The sequence below is a fragment of the Pan paniscus genome, chromosome 13, assembly GCF_029289425.2.
Source record: "Pan paniscus chromosome 13, NHGRI_mPanPan1-v2.0_pri, whole genome shotgun sequence".
NCBI lineage: Eukaryota > Metazoa > Chordata > Mammalia > Primates > Hominidae > Pan > Pan paniscus.
This window is the reverse complement of record NC_073262.2, coordinates 112822142-112842413: the sequence shown is the minus strand read 5'-3', so window position 1 is coordinate 112842413 and position 20272 is coordinate 112822142. Positions and strand designations below refer to the sequence as shown.

General features: G+C 36.8%; 1 protein-coding gene across 1 annotated transcript in view; it reads left to right on the top strand.

The window, feature by feature from the left end:
* ACADL (acyl-CoA dehydrogenase long chain) overlaps positions 1-20272 on the top strand; it is a 38879-nt gene that overhangs the window by 6690 nt on the left and 11917 nt on the right. Inside the window, exons 3-8 of the mRNA XM_003806970.5 lie at positions 866-1003; positions 2448-2612; positions 8621-8687; positions 13090-13254; positions 14205-14306; positions 15758-15871. Of these exons, the coding sequence (XP_003807018.2) occupies positions 866-1003; positions 2448-2612; positions 8621-8687; positions 13090-13254; positions 14205-14306; positions 15758-15871 (751 nt within the window). The remainder of the gene's footprint in view (positions 1-865; positions 1004-2447; positions 2613-8620; positions 8688-13089; positions 13255-14204; positions 14307-15757; positions 15872-20272) is intronic.

Sequence of the window (20272 nt, the reverse complement as noted above, 5' to 3'; positions counted from 1 at the left end):
CTCATTTTTAAAGAAGAAAAGCTGAGGTTGCCTACCTTACACAAATATCTAATTTTTTCAGAAGTTAATTTGATATAGAGCCATGGTGTAAGGTGCTTCTGCTCTCCTGTTCTTCCTATTTAAACTGTAATGAGGTTCCCTACTTTGTCAGCTTTTGTATGCTTGTCCCATAAGTTCAGCACTTTAAGGAAATATGCCAAGGAGAATTGCCTTTTACAATACAGGTTAGGCAAATTCCCATGACAACATGCCATAACTAAGCTTGCATGTAAGAGTACCTGCTGAGCAAAACTACATCAATGAATATCAGTGGGTATAATTTTCAAGTCCAATAAATAGTCAAGATGGGGGAAGACAATGGCAAATATAAATAAGAGGAGAGGGCTGGGTGCAGTGGCTCATACCTGTAATCCTAGCGCTTTGGGAGGCTAAGGTTTGAGGACTGCTTGAGGCCAAGAGTTCACGACCAGCATGGGCAACATAATAAGACCCCGTCTCTACAAAAAAAAAATTTTTTTAAATTAGCCTGGCCTTGTGGCAGATACCTGAAGGCTTAGCTGCTCAAGAGGCTGAGGTGGGAGGATTGCTTGAACCCAGGATTTTGAGGCTGCAGTGATCCATGATTGTGTCACTGCACACCAGCCTGGGTGACAGCCCTGTCTCAAAAAAAAAAAAAAAAAAAGCAGAAAAAAGGAGGAACAGAAGTGATAAAAGAGTCAGAGGCAAATAGAAGCATATGGCTAATGTAAATAACTACCTTAAATTAAGAATGCATTTCTGCACAAAATCATTCATAAGTTCAAAGTTGTGGCCATTTAAATAATATTCAAAAATTATCTGAATTTAAAATATTTGTTATTTGCAGATGGGAGAAAGCTGGAGAAGTAAGTAGGGAGGTTTGGGAAAAAGCTGGAAAACAAGGACTGCTTGGTGTCAATATTGCAGAGCATCTTGGTGGAATTGGAGGGGATCTGTACTCCGCAGCTATTGTCTGGGAGGAGCAGTAAGTATGGAGACTTTTAAGGTTGAGTCTTGTTTTGTAAACACACCACTCACCTTTCTGAAATGACCAAACAAACAAACAAACAAACAAACATTTTCTAATCTTGGAAGATTGAAAATTCAGTGTAAAATGTAAAAGATTATACCGCTCATGCACTCTTGCACATTTTTTGAATGTGGGATAATAAGAAAATCCTTTTAAGTTGCTGAAATAGGTGCTATTGAAAATTAAAGAGATAGTTTTTTTTCCCGTCAATGCTTATGGTTACTTTTCCCCCTTAGAAAAGATATTTGAAAGAGAACAGCAGAGTAGAAATATACTTCCATCAAATATATTAGAATTTTAATATACAAGAACAAATAAAGATTGCAGTTGAAAAATGGGCAAAGAATTTGAAGCAATAATTCATCAAAAAAGAAATGCAAATAGGTTTTTTTAAATGAGAAAAGTTCATCCTTAGTAACAATCAAATGCAAATTAAACTGATCTGGAAGTATCATTTTGAGTATCTATAAAATTAGTGAAAATGAAAAATCCTAATACCCAGTGCTGACAAGATTGCAGTGAAAGTGACATACACTATTGGTGGCATTATAAATTAGAACAATAAATTTTGGGGGGATTAAAAAGGTGAAAACATATTTTAAAAAATATGTTCCTGCTCTTTGACATAGAATGCCACTTTGGGGAATTTATCCTAAGGAAATAATTTAATAGGAAAAATAGATGCTGTGTTAAGAAATCATTGTCATGTTAGGTCACAGTTCTCCAAATGTTGAAGCAATCTAAATGTCCAGCAGTGGGAGAATGGATAAGTAAATTATGGTACATAAACAACTTGGAATATTTTGCAGCTATTTAAGATTAAAATATATGTAAAAAAATAGGATTTTGTTGTGTCATATAATTTATTTTTAAATTTTAAATTTTTATTTCTGTGTGTGTATGTGTGTCATAATTTTAAAAGAAAATAGCAAAGTACAAAATTCACTCCATGACTCCATGTTTTGTTTTGTTTTGTTTTTTGGTCCTTTTTTTTCTTTTTTTCTATTTTTTGCTTTTTTATTTTTGTTCTTTTGTTTCTTTGTTTTACCAAGACTCCGTCTTATTAGAATATATCCTTATGGCAAAGGTAATTAGAGGAATACAGTTATTATTCCACTGTGTTAGAGGAATACAACTGCAGGTGATTCATATTTTAAAATATTTTATCTCTCAATTAAATAAGTGTTCATTGAACTCTGGTAGACCACTGTTATTGTGTTGGAACCAGAAATTTTAAAATTAGTAAAAACAAAAAGAGAAAACACTCAGGAATGTCATAGGTTTGTGATGAGATAGGCCACTACCAAACAATTTGATAGGACCTTAATACATTGTTGTTATAATAGTCGTTTTTTATTGCTATTTTATGCTCTAATTTTTCTTCTTTTTTCATTCTAAGAGCTTATTCAAATTGTTCAGGCCCAGGTTTTAGTATTCATTCAGGTATTGTCATGTCCTATATTACAAACCATGGCTCAGAAGAACAGATTAAGCACTTTATTCCCCAGATGACTGCAGGCAAATGTATTGGTGCAATAGCAATGACAGAGCCTGGAGCTGGAAGGTAAGTTAATATTTAGTTGGCTTTGGATTCTTGGAAGCAGTGCCTTAACATTTTCTTAGTACTTGGTTAATACATAGACTGAGCTATATGCTAGGAGGAAGGCAAAGATGAACACGGGATAATTCATGACCTCAAGTCGGAAAATAACAATAAAGCGGATTATAATGTATGCTATGTTTGAGATATTAACATAGTTTTATGCAAAGAAAATGGTAGTGTGTAAGTTGAATTTTCACCATAATGAATTTTAGGTGTAGGATGAGATTCACATGTAAATGCCAAGCAGTTTGTTACAGAGGTATATTTGGAATTCTGGAGACAAGGATGGAGTAGCAATAGGTTTTAAAAGTCTTTCATTTATAAGAGTTGATACAATAGGAATGAATAAGATCACATATTCAGTTATTTGCTGGTTATTTCATAAGTGTCTTCAGTGTGCCAGGTATACAGTAGTGAACAAAACAGATGTGGCCTCTGTGCTTATTGAGGAGAAGGGCAAGGGCAAGAAATAAGCAAGTATATATATTTGTAATTATAAATTATGATAAGTACTGTGAAGGAAACGAAGTACTGTGAAGGAAACAAAGTAGTGTGCTGTAGACTAATGGTATGTTTGTGTTTGGTGGGATAGGGAAAAACGAATTTAGATGTGAATGCTAACAAAGGCCTATAAAAAGTGGTTGTATTTAAACTGAGATTTGACAAATGAGAAGGAACCAGTTTTATAAGAATGGGAGAAAGAGCTTCCACAGAGTGGGACCTGATCCTCAAGAGGAAAAATGAAACACAAAAAAGGGACCAAGGAGGAAAATCTGGGCATTATATTTCATTTGGAACTGTACAAAAGAAGATGGAGCAAGAGAGACAGAAGGATTGAGAGTTTTAAAGAAATCTAGACATAAGTAGGAAGAGAAGTCAGTTGGAAAGGCTGTAGGAAAGGAGAAAGAAGTTAGTAATGTCAAGGCCACCGTGATGTTGAGAATGGAGAACAGGTTTTGGCAGGCCTGATGATCCTTTGTGATTTCAGTGGGGTGGAGGGGCAGAAGTTACCTTTTATGGGAGTGAAGTGGTTGTTGAGAAAACAGAGGCAGAGAACACAAAGTAATCTTTCTCAGAGCTGAGTGGTAAAAGGAAATGTAGAGAGGGGGCAGTGGTTTGAGGCTAACTGGTAAGGGAAATTATTTATGTTAAAGACAGCAGCAACTTGTGGGTCAACAGAAAGCAAATAGTGCAAAGAAAGAACTTAAAGATGCCAAAGAAGTGTAAGTGAAAATCCAGGAATTGTTTTTGCGGAGGTCAGGCCCTCCTTTTTTATTGTAAGATTTTCTTTTCTGACAGTGTTATTTATTTTTAAATCTCTTAATATTCTATAGCATGACTTGCAATATGTTTACATTGTATTTATCTTTTTAAGATATAAATCCCTAATTATAGGTCAATACTAACAATTTTGTCAAAGATTAAAGGTTTCTGTTCACTTCTGTTGCCTACAAGTGTGATCTAAACAAGTAGAAATTTAACCTTGTTCCTTAAAATTTGCTTTTAATTTCATTCTCTGAGATAACTACCTGACTGACTGCCAATATTCAGATTGAGTTGTATTAGCTCTGTGGTTAGCATGTTCCACTTCCAGCTCATTGCATATTAGCTCTCAAAAAGAGGCTATAGAATAAATGAAATCTTGATTTATCTCTAATTTATACATGCAAACAAAGGTTCATGTGATTTTTGTTTAAAGTCTCTGGCCTTATCTGTGGTTAAGTGTATATAATTAAGAAGGAAACCTGAGAATGAAGATGGAGAAAATAAGTAGATTTCTTTCTTTCTCTCTTTCTTTTTTGGAAGGTCATTGAAAGTCATGAGAGGATATAGTAAATAAGTCAGGTATTTAGAGAGATGAGCAAAGAGCCCATGTGGGTAAGAGAATATAAGAACAGAGAAAAGCCACAGATGAAGAAGAGTAATAGAGTGTTGAGGAATTATGGAATTATGGCATGAAATTGGCATGAAATAGGGAAAAACACGTGGGAAGAAAAGAAGATAGAAGATGGAATATGGTTCATTTTGCCTGCCCTCAGAGATGGATTGAGCACTGTCTGTATTTTTGGTTTGATTTGGCCTCCACAGAAAAAAATGTTGCAATTGTTGAAAAACATCCAGAGTTTCACTGGCCCTTTCCCCTTCCATGGAGGAAAGCTTCATTATATATAATTATGTATCTTTGTATGTTGTATTACTTTAGCATTTTATAAATGCTTTCATGTTTATTTTATTATTTTTTTAAAGAAATAGAGATGGGGTCTCGCTATATTTCCCAGGCTGGTCTGAAACTCATGGACTCAAGCATTCCTCCTGCCTCAGCCTCTCAACATGCTAAGATTATAGGTGTGAGCCACTGCACCTGATCTCATGTTGATTTTATTATATGGCTATTATAATAAGATATATGGAATATAGAGATATGATTTCTGTATAAGAAGGAAACAGAAAATAATAAATGAAGTATTTTGACCAAGTTCATAGAGCAAATTGTTGACATCATTGGAGCCAGAGTGTTCTGACACCAGCTGTGTGATCTTGGGTAAAAATCTCTGAGCTTCAATGTCTCTTATCAATGAAATTGAGAAAATGATAACGAAGAAGATTATTGTGAGGGTCTAACTTGTTGGCTTTACTAAGTAGTATACTTTTTCATTTTTAATATTTCATATATAACATTCAAAAATTTAGGAAAAATTTACAAACTGAGCTATGTCATTACCTTTATTTCCTTTGATATGTCCCTGTATAGAAGAATTTTTTTTTTTTAAACAGTCTTGCTCTTGTCACCCAGGCTGGAGTGCAATGGCGCGATCTTGGCTCACTGCAACCTCCACCTCCTAGGCTCAAGCTATTCTCCTGCCTCAGCCTCCCAAGTAACTGGGATTACAGGCGCCCGCCACCATGCCCAGCTAATTTTTGTATTTGTAGTAGAGACAGGGATTCAGCAGGTTGGCCAGGCTGGTCTTGAACTCCTGACCTCAGGTGATCCGCCTGCCTTGGCCTCCCAAAGTGCTGGGATTACAGGCATGAGCCACCACGCCCAGCTATAGAAGAATTGTTTTAATAAACTATGTACAGACATTAGTTACTGATACTTTATACATACTTATGATGAAAAATATGATGTTAGAATACAATAGCATTCAGGCTGGGCACGGTCTCTTGTTTATAGTGGAGGTCGGTCATATAGGCACCCTCTGCCTGGCATGTACCAAAAGTTCAGATCCCTAAAAGGAAAGCAGGGATTCAGCATAAGCCAAATTGTTTGCGCAAACAGTTCAGACAGTAAGCCACTCTTATGAGTACTGGGAATGGTGGGAACTCTCCTGAAATCCAGATTCTCAGATGCTAGCCACAGACAATGTTGTAACAGGCCTTTCTAAGGATAGCAGTCTCAGGCCTGCTATATTAATTCTTTTCTGTATACTTGGCATTTTAATAATATAATTTAACAAATGTTTATTGAGTGCCCGTTATGTACAAAGCAGCATGCTAGGCACCGAGCATATAAATATGATCTTGATACACCACATGTTCTCAAAAAACTTGAGTCAGATAAGTGTGGTAGGTGGGAAAGATAATTCCTTTTTATTATAATTGAAATTCAAAGTAAATGGCTCTAAGACAGTATATTTGTTGCTTTATGGCGTCTGTGACAAATTAGCAGAGACTTGGTGGCTTGAGACACAGAAATTTATTCTCTTACAGTTCTGAAGGCTAAAAGTCCAGAATCAGTATTGTTGGGCCCAAATCAAGGTATCAGGAGGGCCACACTTTCTACAGAGGTTATAGGGGAGGATCCACTCCTTTCCTCTTCTATTTCTTGGTGGCTGTTGGCGTTCCTTGCCTTGTTGCCTCGTCACTGCAGTCTTTGCCTTTGTGGTCACATTGCCTTCTCTTCTGTCTATGAAATCTCTCTTTACCTCTCTTTTATAAGGACATTCATGTTTGCATTTAGGGCTCATCCAGATAATTCATGATAGTCTCTCTATCACAACATCCTTAAATTAATCACATCTGCAAGATTCTTTTTCCATGTAAGGTAGAACAGCCTCTAGGGTATAGGACCTGATATCTTTAGGGTCATTATTCAGCCTAATACAGAGAGTGATTTAAAAAAAAAAAATGCAACCAGGTGCGGTGGCTCACGCCTGTAATCCCAACACTTTCGGAGGCCAAGGTGTGCAGATCACCTGAGGTCAGGAGTTCAAGACCAGCCTGGCCAACATGGTGAAACCATGTCTCTACTAATAATACAAAAAACTTAGCCAGGCATGGTGGCATACGCCTGTAATCCCAGATACTGGGGAGGCAGAGGTTGCAATGAACCAAGATTGTGCCATTGCACTCCAGCCTGGGCAACAAGAGCAAAACTCGGTCTCAAAAAAAAAAAAAAAATGCTGAGGGGCATAAAATAGAAACACCACTGTATTTATTACTCAGTTTTTGCATTGCTATAAAAAATACCTGAAACTGGGTAATTTATAAAGAAAAGAGGTTTAAGTGGCTCACAGTTCCACCAGCTGTATAGGAAGCATGGCTGGGGAGGCCTCAGGAAACTTACAGTCATGGCAGAAGGCAGAGGGGAAGCAGTCATGTCCTACATGGCCAGAGAAGGAGGAAGAGAGAGAAGGGAGATGTGCTACATACACACTTTTAAACAACCAAATCTCATGATAAGTAACTCACTGTCACAAGAACAGCAAGGGGAAAGTCCATCCCCATGATCCAATCAGCCCACCAGGCCCCCTCCTCCAACACTGAAGATCATAATTGAACATGAGATTTGGGTAGGGACACAGAGCAAAACCGTATCACCCACATAAAGAAGACAAATTGGAAAAATTACACAAGTAATGTGGACTGTTTACACACTCTGCTGTTTATTATAGGATATTAATAAAAATTGGGACCTAAGTGTTTTAACAATATGGGATTATTTTTTTAAATTATGGTAAATCCATGATGATGCTCTATTCAGCTAATAAGAAGTCATTAGATATTGTTAACAGATCAAAATCATATTATATGGTTCCAGTTTTATAAAAATGCATATATATGTATAGTTATGTCCATAGAAAAATATTGGAAAGATATACCTTTAAAATGTTCATTCCAGGAGATAAAATTATTTTTAAAATTATTTTTCTCCTTTGGACTGCTGTGTTCTTAATATTTTATTTACTAATATTTGTTTCTCTTATATTTAGAAAAATAATCTATTCTACACTTAGAGCAGGTTTGTTAGAAAAAAATGGCATTTGAGACATACTCTTTTTTTTTTAGACAAAATCTCACTGTGTTACCCAGACTAGAGTGCAGTGGCATGATCATGCCTCACTGCAGCTTCAACCTCCCAGGCCCAAGTGATCCTCTCACTTCTACCTCCCAAGTAGCTGAGACCACAGGCGTGTGCCACCACACCCAAATAATTTTTTAACTTTTTGTAGAGATAGAGTCTAGCTTTGTTGCCCAGGCTGGTCTCAAACTCCCGGGCTCAAGCAGTCCTCCAGCCTCAGTATCCCAAGGTGCTGGGATTATAGGCATGAGCCACCATGCCCTGCCTAATAGCTAAATTTTTGATCAATAGAGACAGGGGAAGGAACCAAGGTGTTTAAAGGCAGCAAAGTACATGGTGACACGTAATCTCAGGGATACAGTGAGGTTTGAAATGTTATGTGAGTCCCATTGGGGTCTCGAATGTTAGTTGGGCTTTGTTATACTACTGTATAAAACCTGGCTAATTTATATAATAAATCTTAATCATATATTTATTTGTATAAGTGCTTTAGAATATAATAGATCAGCACGGTTTTTCAGTGCAATTGTGTGAACATTCTTAATTCTCAGCAATTTTATAATGGTGTAGCCAGTTTGAATAATCTAATTTACATACATACTTATATCATTTGTATAATTTAATTTTTATCATTTGATGAATTTTTTATCTTTTCTTTCAATTACAGTGACTTACAGGGAATAAAAACAAATGCTAAAAAGGATGGAAGTGACTGGATTCTCAATGGAAGCAAGGTGTGTAAAAAGGGACTTCTATAGCCCTTCTTTTCAGAGTCATGCCATGGGTAACAATGTCTCAAAGACAACTCATTAATTCTATTAAATCTAGGGACTCAGGCAGGAATTGAATTTACCTAAGTTGTTTTGGAGACAGTAAATTTACAACATATATTACTTAAGATCTGTGGTAGCTTCTTCTATATTTCATTTTGCATGCCCCCTCACTAATATGGCAAAGGTTGTTTTAGCTTCCAAACAGCCCTTATTAAACCAGAAAAAGACAAGGTGAGGCTCACATTGCCCAAATGTGGGACACATATTAATAATACTTAAACTTTATGTTGATAAAAGATTGGGGAAAAAGCTTTCTCATATAGATCAAGAAGAATTTCAAAAGATTCTAGGAGGAGGCCAGGCACAGTGGCTCACACCTGTAATCGCAGCACTTTGGGAGGCTGAAGCAAGAGATTGCTTGAGCCCAGAAGTTTGAGACCAACCTAGGCAACAAAGTGAGACCCTGTCTCTATAAAAGTAAAAATTAAAAAAATTAGCTGGGCATGGTGGTGTGCCCTTTGGTCCCAGCTACTCACTCAGGAGGCTGAAGAGGGAGAATCACTTGAGCCAAGGAGGTTGAGACAGAGTAAGACCCCCTCTCAAAGAAAAAAAAAAAGATCCTAGGAGAAAAAGATATCAGTGATACAGAGATAGAATTTGAGAGCCATTTGAGAACCATTCAGTTCTACTAAATTAATCAACTCACTGGTAGAATTGGAGAGCGCTTCCAATTAAAGTTACAAATGGGCTCAGGATCTCTGATATCAATGAGGGCAAATGCATTTGATATCACTGAGGGCAAGTGATATTGCCCACCTGAAATGGTATCTGGTATATACTCAGTAAATATTTGTTGTTGACTGAGTGTTACGTGAAGGAAAGATGTTCATTTTATTTACTGTTCTAAAACAATCTTTCTGAAAATATGTGCCAAGGTCTGTTGAAGAATTAGTTTTTATAAGTTTGTTTGGGCTATTATCTCTGTATTTACAAAATTGAATCACTGGTGTTCTTCAAATATACTTTAATAAATATTTGTTTAAATAATTTCTCCTAAGAATTATAATTAAACGGATGATAGCTCCAACATATAATCAGTTAACTCCTCACATATAGAAGGCTTGTTTTGAAAGGGGAGTGGGATATTTGGTCAGAAGTGAAATGGGAACCACATTCTCTTATGCCTCTAGCTCTCTAAGCAGACCTCGTCTGCTCAGCCATAGGGTTTTGTGGGAACCACACAGGAAAAGTACCACTGACTCTGTTTCAAAAACTCTATTAGAAATAGCAAAAAATTGAAAGCAAGTTAAAGTAAAGGACTGGGTAAGCAAATACAGTGCATCTGAACGAATGTGCAGCCATTAACACTAGCAACACAAAGTTTTTAACAGTACAGGAAATAATTATACATTAAGTGAAAAAACAGGATATAGAATGCAAGTATAGGAACATTTTTACTATATTAAAATTTAAAAATATGAGAAAGGAAATTATCAATGATAGTTGTATTATGTACTTATGGAGAATTATATTTTCCTTTTTCTTTAGAACTTTACATTCTCTATATAATATCTGCAATGATTTTCTGTTATTTTATAAGCATTTAATATCCTCCTACCACCCAAAAATGTTGGCCCTCATTAGGGATAATTTCAGCCCTATTCAAACTTTGGAGTGTCATAATTAGGAAACAAACTGAGAAAGTCCACTTGCAAGGAAAATTCTCATATAACTCTATTAGAAAGGGGGATCCACCATGGTGTTAAAACTCACTTTAGGTCGCACTATTGTAGAAATGGTTCAGATTTTATTAATCCTTTGCTATAATTACTTCCAATAAGAACTTCTGGAGAACTCCACTTGATTTACCAAATTGAGCTCAGCATATTAAAATGAATAGTTTTTGCCCAATGAATTGCTCCTCCCTTCCTTTCCATTCCATTGTTCATTTATTATCTGTAGTTAAAACATGTATGAGACCATTTGAGAGCATACTGTAGATACTAATTCCTGGATGCTGTGTGATGCAAAACAAACAAAAAAGCACTCATAGCATTTCAACTGTGGCAGCTATACAGACATTAGGAACTACACAGAAAGGTAGGAGCTTGGTAGACTTATAAGGTTTTTGAGCAAGGGAGTGGTGTAATGGAGCAATACTGTTGAAAAAATATTTTTGCCAAGTTGTATAGAATTTTTTTTGAGGAACATCTTTTTCAAAATATATTTTTAAAACATCCTTTGGCCTCCTCTGTGCCAAAAAGAATTCTAAGCACTTAAGATAGATATATGAATAGGAAATGGCTATGAGCTCCTAGTAAGGAGGCACGTTGATGATCTTTTATTATTGTGTCACCTATAACCATACTGCCACCACTATATTCATTTGCTGTTGTGTAGACAACACTAACATTATTTGCCCATTTTTCATTATTTGTATGTATCAGTGCTGTGCATTTTAGGTGATGGAAGTAACCAACATCATTTTATACCCCTACTATTTCAAAGAGAGAGAGATAAAAACAGATCATTTTGGTAAATTTGAGGTGTTGTAGGACCGCTTAACCCAGCCTGGAGAATTTGAGACCTTTTGGCCAATCTGATGTCTAAACCATCCAGGATGAGTACAATTCATTGCAGCAGAGTTGGGAAAGGGCCTTTCCCAAGTAGCAGAAACAAGATTTTCAAAGACTCATAGGTCAGGAAGACCTCGCAACGTGATGGACAGCAAGTAGTTTAGTAGAGCTGACTGAAGAAGAGGAAATTGGGGAAAGTGGGACAAGCAATAAGCCAGGTAAGGAGAGGTAAGCTAGTGCCAGTTTGTGATAAGTTTTCAATTTCCTCCTAAAGGTTTTGAATTTATCCTGAAGCCTATTAGGAGCTATTCAAAAATTTTTAAGTGTGAAGGTGATATGATCAGATTGCATTTAGAAAAATCTCTTTGACATCATGATGAATGATACAGCTGTAGAGAGATCAGTTGTAGGAACTTAAGAAATGATGAGGGCTGGAAATAAGGTAATTACAATAGACTTGAAAGGAAGTGAATAAATTCCAAAAGTATTAAGATGGGTTAGAAAAAACTAGATGCTGAATTGAATATGAAGCAGGATGATAATGTAATTTATTGAAGCATTCATTGAGATAGGGAAATAGGTTGATAATCAGGATTGGATAGGAGTAGGGGTGGGAAGGAATATGTCCTGCCCATGAGTCATCAGGTGGAACTATCCAGAAGCAAGTACATATTCAGGTCCACGTCCTATCAAGAAATGTGGCTTACCAGGAGTTTGAGGCTGCAATGAGCTATGGTCACACCACTGCACTCCAGCCTGGGTGAGAGAGACCCTGTCTCTAAAAAAAAGAAAAGAAACATGGCTTAGATAAAGATTTGGAGACATCAGCATGTAGAGGGTGACGCAAGCCGTGAAAATGATTGAGATGAACCAGGAAAGATGCAGAATGAGAAGATAATTATTAATATTTGCTCTGAGTATACTTTGTTTTCTGAATCAATATCATCTGATAATCCCTCTCATTTGGCTTGTCATTTTTCCCTCCTTAATCATAGTTTCCTATTTAGACCATTTTAAAGGAAGCAGGATATCAATTACAAAAATCAAAAATAGTCCTTTTCAAAAACTGATAAATCTGAGAATAAATAATATAGTGCCATTTACAGCAGATTTTCTTTCTTTTTATTTTTCTTTTATTTTCTTTTCTTTTTTTCTAGAGACAGGGTCTCACTCTGTCACCCAGGTTGGAGTGCAGTGGTACAATCATAACTCACTGTAACCTCAAACTCCTGGACTCAAGCGATCCTCCTGCCTCAGCTTCCTGAGTAGCTTGGATTATATATAGGTGCACACTACCACGTCAGCTAATTTTTAATTTTTTTGTCTCTACTATTTTGGCAAGGCTGGTCTTGAACTCCTGAGCTCAAATGATCCTCTTGCCTCAGCCTCCCAAAGTGCTGGGGTTACAGGTGTGAGCCACCGGGCCCGGCTAGATTTTCTTTTCTTATCAGTGGCTTCCTTCTAAAATACAATTTATCATAATAGACAATTTGGTTTCATTTTTAAAGAACATAATAATCTCTGTTTGTTATTATTATGTATAATATTAATAGTGAAAAGAAAATCTATAGGTTTCATTCTTTGAAGCATTAAGTAATTTTTCCCCTGATCCTTGATAACATCATGTGTGAATAATCAACTTTGCAGATATTTGGGTAGGGTACAGAGAGAGGTATCAAGCATGTCTTGTCTGTTTTAGTTTTCTGTAATATGCTTTCTCCCAATCATAACTTGCACATAGAATTGAATTATCATGGTGCATTAATAATGTACTTGGGGTTTTGCAGGTGTTCATCAGTAATGGGTCATTAAGTGATGTTGTGATTGTAGTTGCGGTCACAAATCATGAAGCTCCCTCCCCTGCCCATGGTATTAGCCTTTTTCTGGTGGAAAATGGAATGAAAGGATTTATCAAGGGACGAAAGCTACATAAAATGGGATTAAAAGCCCAGGTGAGTGATAATGTAAATCATATTCAGATACTAATTGAGTTTACTGTTAATCAGATAGGAGACTTACATAGAGGATTACATGTGGCACAATTTTATTTCCTATGCTGAATTCCTAAAATATGCTTTTCTGATGTGGTAATGAGATTTATTCTCATTTATACCAATCTATCTTTCTGATGGTCAGCAATAGAAATGAATCAAGGTACTTTGAATATCTGTTTTAGAAATGGCAAAATTAACTGCATGGTAACAAGCCATCTATTTGTAAAATGCATTAAAGAAAAATATGAAATAAAAATAAAGTGTGGCCAGGCACAGTGGCTCACACCTGTAATCCCAGCACTTTGGGAGGCTGAGGCCAGCGGATCACCTGAGGTCAGGAGTTCAAGACCAGCCTGGTCAATATGGTGAAACCCCATCTCTACTACTAATAAAAAATTAGCCGGGTGTGGTGGCAGGCACCTGTAGTCCCAGCTACTCGGGAGGCTGAGGCAGGAGAATCACTTGAACCCAGGAGGCAGAGGTTGCAGTGAGCCAAGATCACGCCACTGCACTCCAGCCTGGGCAACAGAATGAGACTCTGTCTCAAAAAAAATAAAACAAACAAACAAAAAAAAACCCAGAAAATGTTCTTTCTATACATTACCAAAAATGCATGTTTTGCTTAATATGTATTAGAAATCCTTAGTTCCAAGTACCTTGAGAACTGGGCAGTATTAGAGCTGCAATGATAGTGTATTGCAGTAGGAAAGCCACAAGGTTTAGAATCAGATGGCTGTGGGTTCAAATCCCTGGTTTACCACTTACTAGTTATGTTCATTAACTACTCCAACTTGGCTTCCAATTTGTGTTTTGTTTTTTTGGAAAAAATAATATTCACTTCAATATTCACTGGGTTATTGGAAGATTTAAATGAGATCATTCTCTACATTTTTTGCATGGTCTCTTAGGATACCGCAGAACTATTCTTTGAAGATATACGGTTGCCAGCTAGTGCCCTACTTGGAGAAGAGAATAAAGGCTTCTATTACATCATGAAAGAGCTTCCACAGGTCAGAAGTGTTTAAAGATTCCATCTTTTGACTGAATAATGAATTGGAATAGAATAATATAGAAACATGTTATTTCTATATTATGCATTCAAATTTATACATGCAAAACTTGTGAAATAGCTAATCATTTGAGTATTAAAGTTGTAATAAAAGTATGAGTTTTATAGGGTAGTTAAGTAAATAACTGAACTCAGTAATATCCAATCAAAGCTTAAAAAGTAAGTAGGAAAAACAGATATTTCAGTTCTGTGATTCCTTCTTAGAATGATTTTAGCTTCTTAACTACAATTCAAAAACTTTTAGCTCTTTGTAAGGAAATGTCATGCAAAACATTTGATAGTTTGCCAGTTTTTAAATAATAACTGTGAATCAAAGGGAAAAGTATAAAATTCAGACTGAAAAGTTTTAGCCACATAGGGTCAGTCCCTAAACAGCTATGGTTTTAAAGTATGGTTGACAAGTGATTATTGAGCCTCAGATGCCAGTGTAAGGGGGTACTCCTGCCTAGTGACTGCCATGAAAAACACCAGCATGATGGAATCAAACTGACTAAGGCTACTTTTACATTAATAGGTAGAATTTAACTTATGTGCTTTAAGATGTTTATTTCCACAGATATATTGAGTCATACAGTGTGCAGAGATTAATAAATTGAAATAAGCAACTAGGGATTGTTTTTAACTCACATGTGAGTAAAGAGAAGAAAAATTAAATTGCATATATATAATGAAGACAGTCATTCATGGGCATGGTGTTATGTGACTGTTGTCCCAGCTACTCGTAAGGCTGAGGTGGGAGGATCACTTGAGCCCTGGAATTCCAGGATGTAATGAACTATGAATGTGCAACTGTACTCCATTTTTGGCAACAGAGTGAGACTTCGTCTCTTAAAAATTTAAAAAGATTATAAAAAAAAAAGGCAGTCATTCATAAAAATAAAGGATTTGCTTTAGAAAGTGATTAGAGATATGTCAAAAGAATCTCATAAATCTGTTTTCTTTTTTTTTTTTTTTTTTTTTTTTGAGACGGAGTCTCGCTGTGTCTCCCAGGTTGGAGTGCAGTGGCGCGATCTCGGCTCACTGCAAGCTCCGCCTCCCAGGTTCATGCCATTCTCCTGCCTCAGCCTCCCAAGTAGCTGGGACTACAGGCGCCCGCCAACACGCCCGGCTAATTTTTTGTATTTTTAGTAGAAACGGGGTTTCACCGTGTTAGCCAAGATGGTCTCGATCTCCTGACCTCGTGATCCGCCCGTCTCGGCCTCCCAAAGTGCTAGGATTACAGGCGCGAGCCACCGCGCCCGGCCAATCTGTTTTCTTATAAGGAGTTAAGATATAAATTAATCTTTATGAGTTTATTATAAAGATAATTTATAGGATTTATCGTAATTGAAATTGTGTGAAAATCACTTGCATAATTAGAGTAATGTTTAAGACCTGATTTTTGTGTTATAGGAAAGGCTGTTAATTGCTGATGTGGCAATTTCAGCTAGTGAATTCATGTTTGAAGAAACCAGGAACTATGTTAAACAAAGAAAAGCTTTTGGCAAAACAGTTGCTCACCTACAGGTAAGCTTGTCACTGTGGTTTAGTATTAGATGGTATCAGTTTACTAATCTGAAATGGCCTGGGGTAAATAGAAGTTTGGAGTTATTTTCATGTAAGGTGATATTAGAAACCATGGAAGTGGATGAGATCACTAAGGAGAGATAGTAGAGAGTAAGACAGGAGTGGTCTTAGGACACAGTCCTTGAGGAAGACTACAAGATTTAAAGGTAGAATTCATATTTGGAATTCATATTGTCTGAAAAGGAGGAACCTGTAAGATGACTGAGAATGAATAAACAGAAAGGAGAAAGCAAATCAGGAGAGCTTTGTCACAGAAGCTGGAAGGAAAGAGGGCTTCATGGAGTAGGGAGTGGGATCAATTGCTGCTTAGGGGAAAAATAAGATGAAGGGCAAAGAGTGCTCATTGAATACAATGATATGGAGATTATTTAGTAAGAGCCATTAATGGAGGCGGAGGGTGACACACCCGATGAGTAGATAGAAATGAGGACGTAAAACAATACTGATGGTAGGCAACTCTTTCCTGAGTTTGGCTGTGAATGGTAGTTGAGAGAAAGGGTGGTAAGGGAAGAGGGGAGGGGAAGGAGATTTGAGAGTCAAGGGAGATATTTGGGAGTTATTAATTTTTTGTCGTTATTTTTAGGATGGGAATGTGGGTGCATATTTTAATACCTGTATATAAAGAAAGGATTTAATAAAGAGGGAAAGGTTGTAGATAGGAAGGAAATAATCAACTGTGTAAGGTCTTTGAGAAAGGGTGAGTTTGTGGATGCTGACACATGGAAAGATAGGCCTTCCCATCAACAGGAGAGGGATTCCTTCATTTGCACAGGAAGAAAGGAGCAAAGGACATCTACGAGTTCAGACAGATACATCACTCTGTTGGTAGAAAACTACAAAAGTTCTTTATAGAAGACTTCTATTTCTTTAAATAACGTGGCCAGGCACACTGACTCACGCCTGTAATCTCAGCACTTTGGGAAGTTGAGGCAGGCAGATCACTTGAGGTCAGGAGTTCGAGACTAGCGTGGCCAACATGGTGAAACCCTATCTCTACTAAAAATACAAAAATTAGCCAGGCATGGTGGTGCACACCTCTAATCCCAGCTACTCGGGAGGCTGAGGCAGGAGAATCACTTGAACCCAGGAGGTAGAGGTTGCAGTGAGCCGAGATCGCACCACTGCACTCCATCCAGTCTGGGCTACAGAGCAAGACTCCATCTCAAAAATAAACAAATAAATAAATAAATAACAATAGAGAAAGTCCTTGAAAGACAGGTGAGTGAAGGAGGCATGGAGGTGTTGCAGAAGGGTGAGGGAGGTATGAAATATCTTCTTCAGAATGAGAAACTAAACTACCTTCTGCTTTTTGTGTATCAATCAGCTTTATGATAAGAGTTTAGTTTCCCAGGTACAAACATAGAGAAAAGACAGATGATTGTGTTTACCTAGGATTGAGTTTTCCCAGGAACTTGAGGGTTTTTGCAAAAGAACTCAGTATATAGTGGCCGCAGTCACTAAATATGCTAATTAAATTTTAGACCCTATAGTTTCTTTTTAAATGAAGGAATAGTTTATAATTCCTTCATGTGGTCATCAAATTGGCAAAACATCTCACCAGCAAAAAACCTGGAGTTGGGATTTGACTTAAAAATTTTTAAGTAGAATGACTGGCTGAAAGGCTTTGTGAAGGGAAAGGTAGAAATGAAACAACTTGGTGGCTTTTCAGAACCAGCATTCTAGAAATTATGTTCAAGTGTGGTTTATGTCCTAACACAGCTACTTGAATCTCCGTAGTCTAGGCGTGTTCTCTCTCTCAAAAATAGTTTCCTATTTGTAAATATATAAAATGTATTTGATTTGCAAAATTGTAAAATTTTATGACTATAAATCTTTAAAATTTATAATGTTTGTAAATATTTATAAAATATTTTCCTACTTGTGAATATCAGAGACTGCCTCATAGCGTTGTTGTGAGGATTATGTTGTAGAAAAAACTGGGCTCTTGTCACAGGACCAGGATAATTTGGGCACGCAGACACATTGTAGATTGAGTAGGGCAGGGTTTATTAAATGAAAAGGAGAAAGGAACTCTCAGCAAAGTGAAAGAAAGTCCTGCTAGCAGTTCTCCTGCCTCACAGATTGAATCCTAGGTCATCACACAGGAACAGGAGAGGCTAGGCTCCTCTCCTCTGCAAACAGTGTGAACTTCCCGAGGCTCCACCCCGTCCTCCCAGTGCACAGGTGGGCATTATTCAGAAAGGATCAGTTGGGAAAGGGCAGGCTTCATCTGGGACCAGCAGTCGGGTTTTTCAGCCTTTAGGCTGTTTAGGCTTGAAGGCAGGGTTTCACCAGAGACCCTCGGCTGTCTCCTGTCTCTATCAATTAGATGGGGTAATATACATAAAGCGCTTGGAATATTGCCTGGCAAAGTAAGCCCACATTAAAATTAGCTGTTATCCTTATTTTATTCCTTACATAATGCCTTGCTCCATTTTGTTTAAATATGGGAGACCTTTTTACCATCTACTTCCTCTTGCTCTTGATCTAGACCCTCTCTTTATCGTTTTGGGAACTGTTTGCTACCTGTATTGTCATCAAATTAACTTTTTCCATCCTGAAAAAAAGTCTTTACATCCTAACTTTTCTTATTGACATAACAAACCTAAAACAGTTGTTCTGAATCTCTAAAAATGAGGTACACTCAATCAAGAAAACATTTAACAAAACAATATGACTTGACTTGATTAAATTCTGATTTCCTTAAGAGCAAGGATGTTATACTTTATATTCCCTTTCATTTATGGATCACTGATTTACACGTATCAGAGGTTCTCAGTGAATGCCCTTTCACTCAGGTGTTTAGAAATGTCAGGAATGAGGTGGAGGTGGGTGTGCACAGTTGACTGGAGGTATAACTTGTATAGTGCCCTGGAGGACAGTGTTGTTAAATGTCCTGTAATTCACATTTGGATTACAACTAATTGTGTCACTCAAAATATCAATAATTTCCCATTGAGAAAAACTGACATATATGATTTTTTCCTTTTTGCTTCACTGAACAAATATATATTGATTGCCTCCTAAGGGTAATGTGTTCAACTGTAATTTGATGGGTGTAACTCTAGAAACACATACTACGCTCCTGGCAATATGAAGGAAGTGTTACCACTTGATATCACTCTGATTTTCTCAACTGTACCCAAAGTGGAATGAGTATCATTTGCTTCTGAAATCCAACCACCACCACTTAAACATCAAAAATGTTTACTAAAACACTTATACCAAGGCCAGGCATAGTGGCTCACACCTGTAATCCCAGCACGTTGGGAGGCCTAGGCAGGCAGATTGCTTGAGCCCAGGACTTTGAGACCAACCTGGACAACGTGGCAAAACCTCATCTCTACAAAAAATACAAAAATTAGCCAGGTGTGGTGGTGTGTGTCTGTAGTCTCAGCTACTCAAGAGGCTAAGGTGGGAGGATCGCTTGAGCCCTGGAGGCAGATGTTGCAGTGAGCTGAGATCTCACTATTGTACTCTAGCCTGAGTGACATAGCAAGACCCTGTTTCCCTGCTCCCCACAAAAATGAATACAAAAACAAAAATATACCTTTAGCCTTATTTTGGCTAAAGGTATAACAGTTGAACCAAAAGACATGTTTCCATTCCTTTGGAAATCTACATTTCCTGTGTTTATGAACTTAATACTAGATTACAACAAGGATGACTATATTGTTACCCAGATTGCCTGAATGGCTCAGAAAGCATGTAATTTGACATTTAACCATGAAGGAAATAGGAAAGTGGTCCATATTGTTTTCTCATAGGGGAAAAATATTCTTTTAAAATATATATTTATTGTATTTTAATAGCAAAAAATAAATAACTTTAATCATTCCTTTTTAAAGAAGTATCATTTTATTGTTGCCTTCTTTCAAAGTTAGTTCCCTAAACTTTCAGTAGGTGGCAGTAGCATTCTACTTCCACAGGTCACATTATTGATAGCTAGTAGTATTGTTTTCCAAGTAAGTGTATATGTTCTGAGATTTCTGAGATATGTCTTCTGATCTTCCTATTTTATCTAAATAAATATATTTGAATAATATTTTCATATTTCAAGCTAGGAGTATATTCAGAGATGATGAATAACCGATACTGTACATACCTATACCTTGTATTCAAGAGCTGGGTACACTATGGTTCTAGTTATTCAATTGAAATAGAAGAGCTTTAAATATTACAATATACTTGGCCACATGTCATTTTATAACTATATAACTATTCAGTTTCCATTCTCTTTGTTATCCTTGAATTTTGAACATTTTGGGGCTTTCTGACCAGTTGAAATGCATGTCACAAAATTTATTTTCTTTTTAGAATAGAAACCTACATATGGATGTA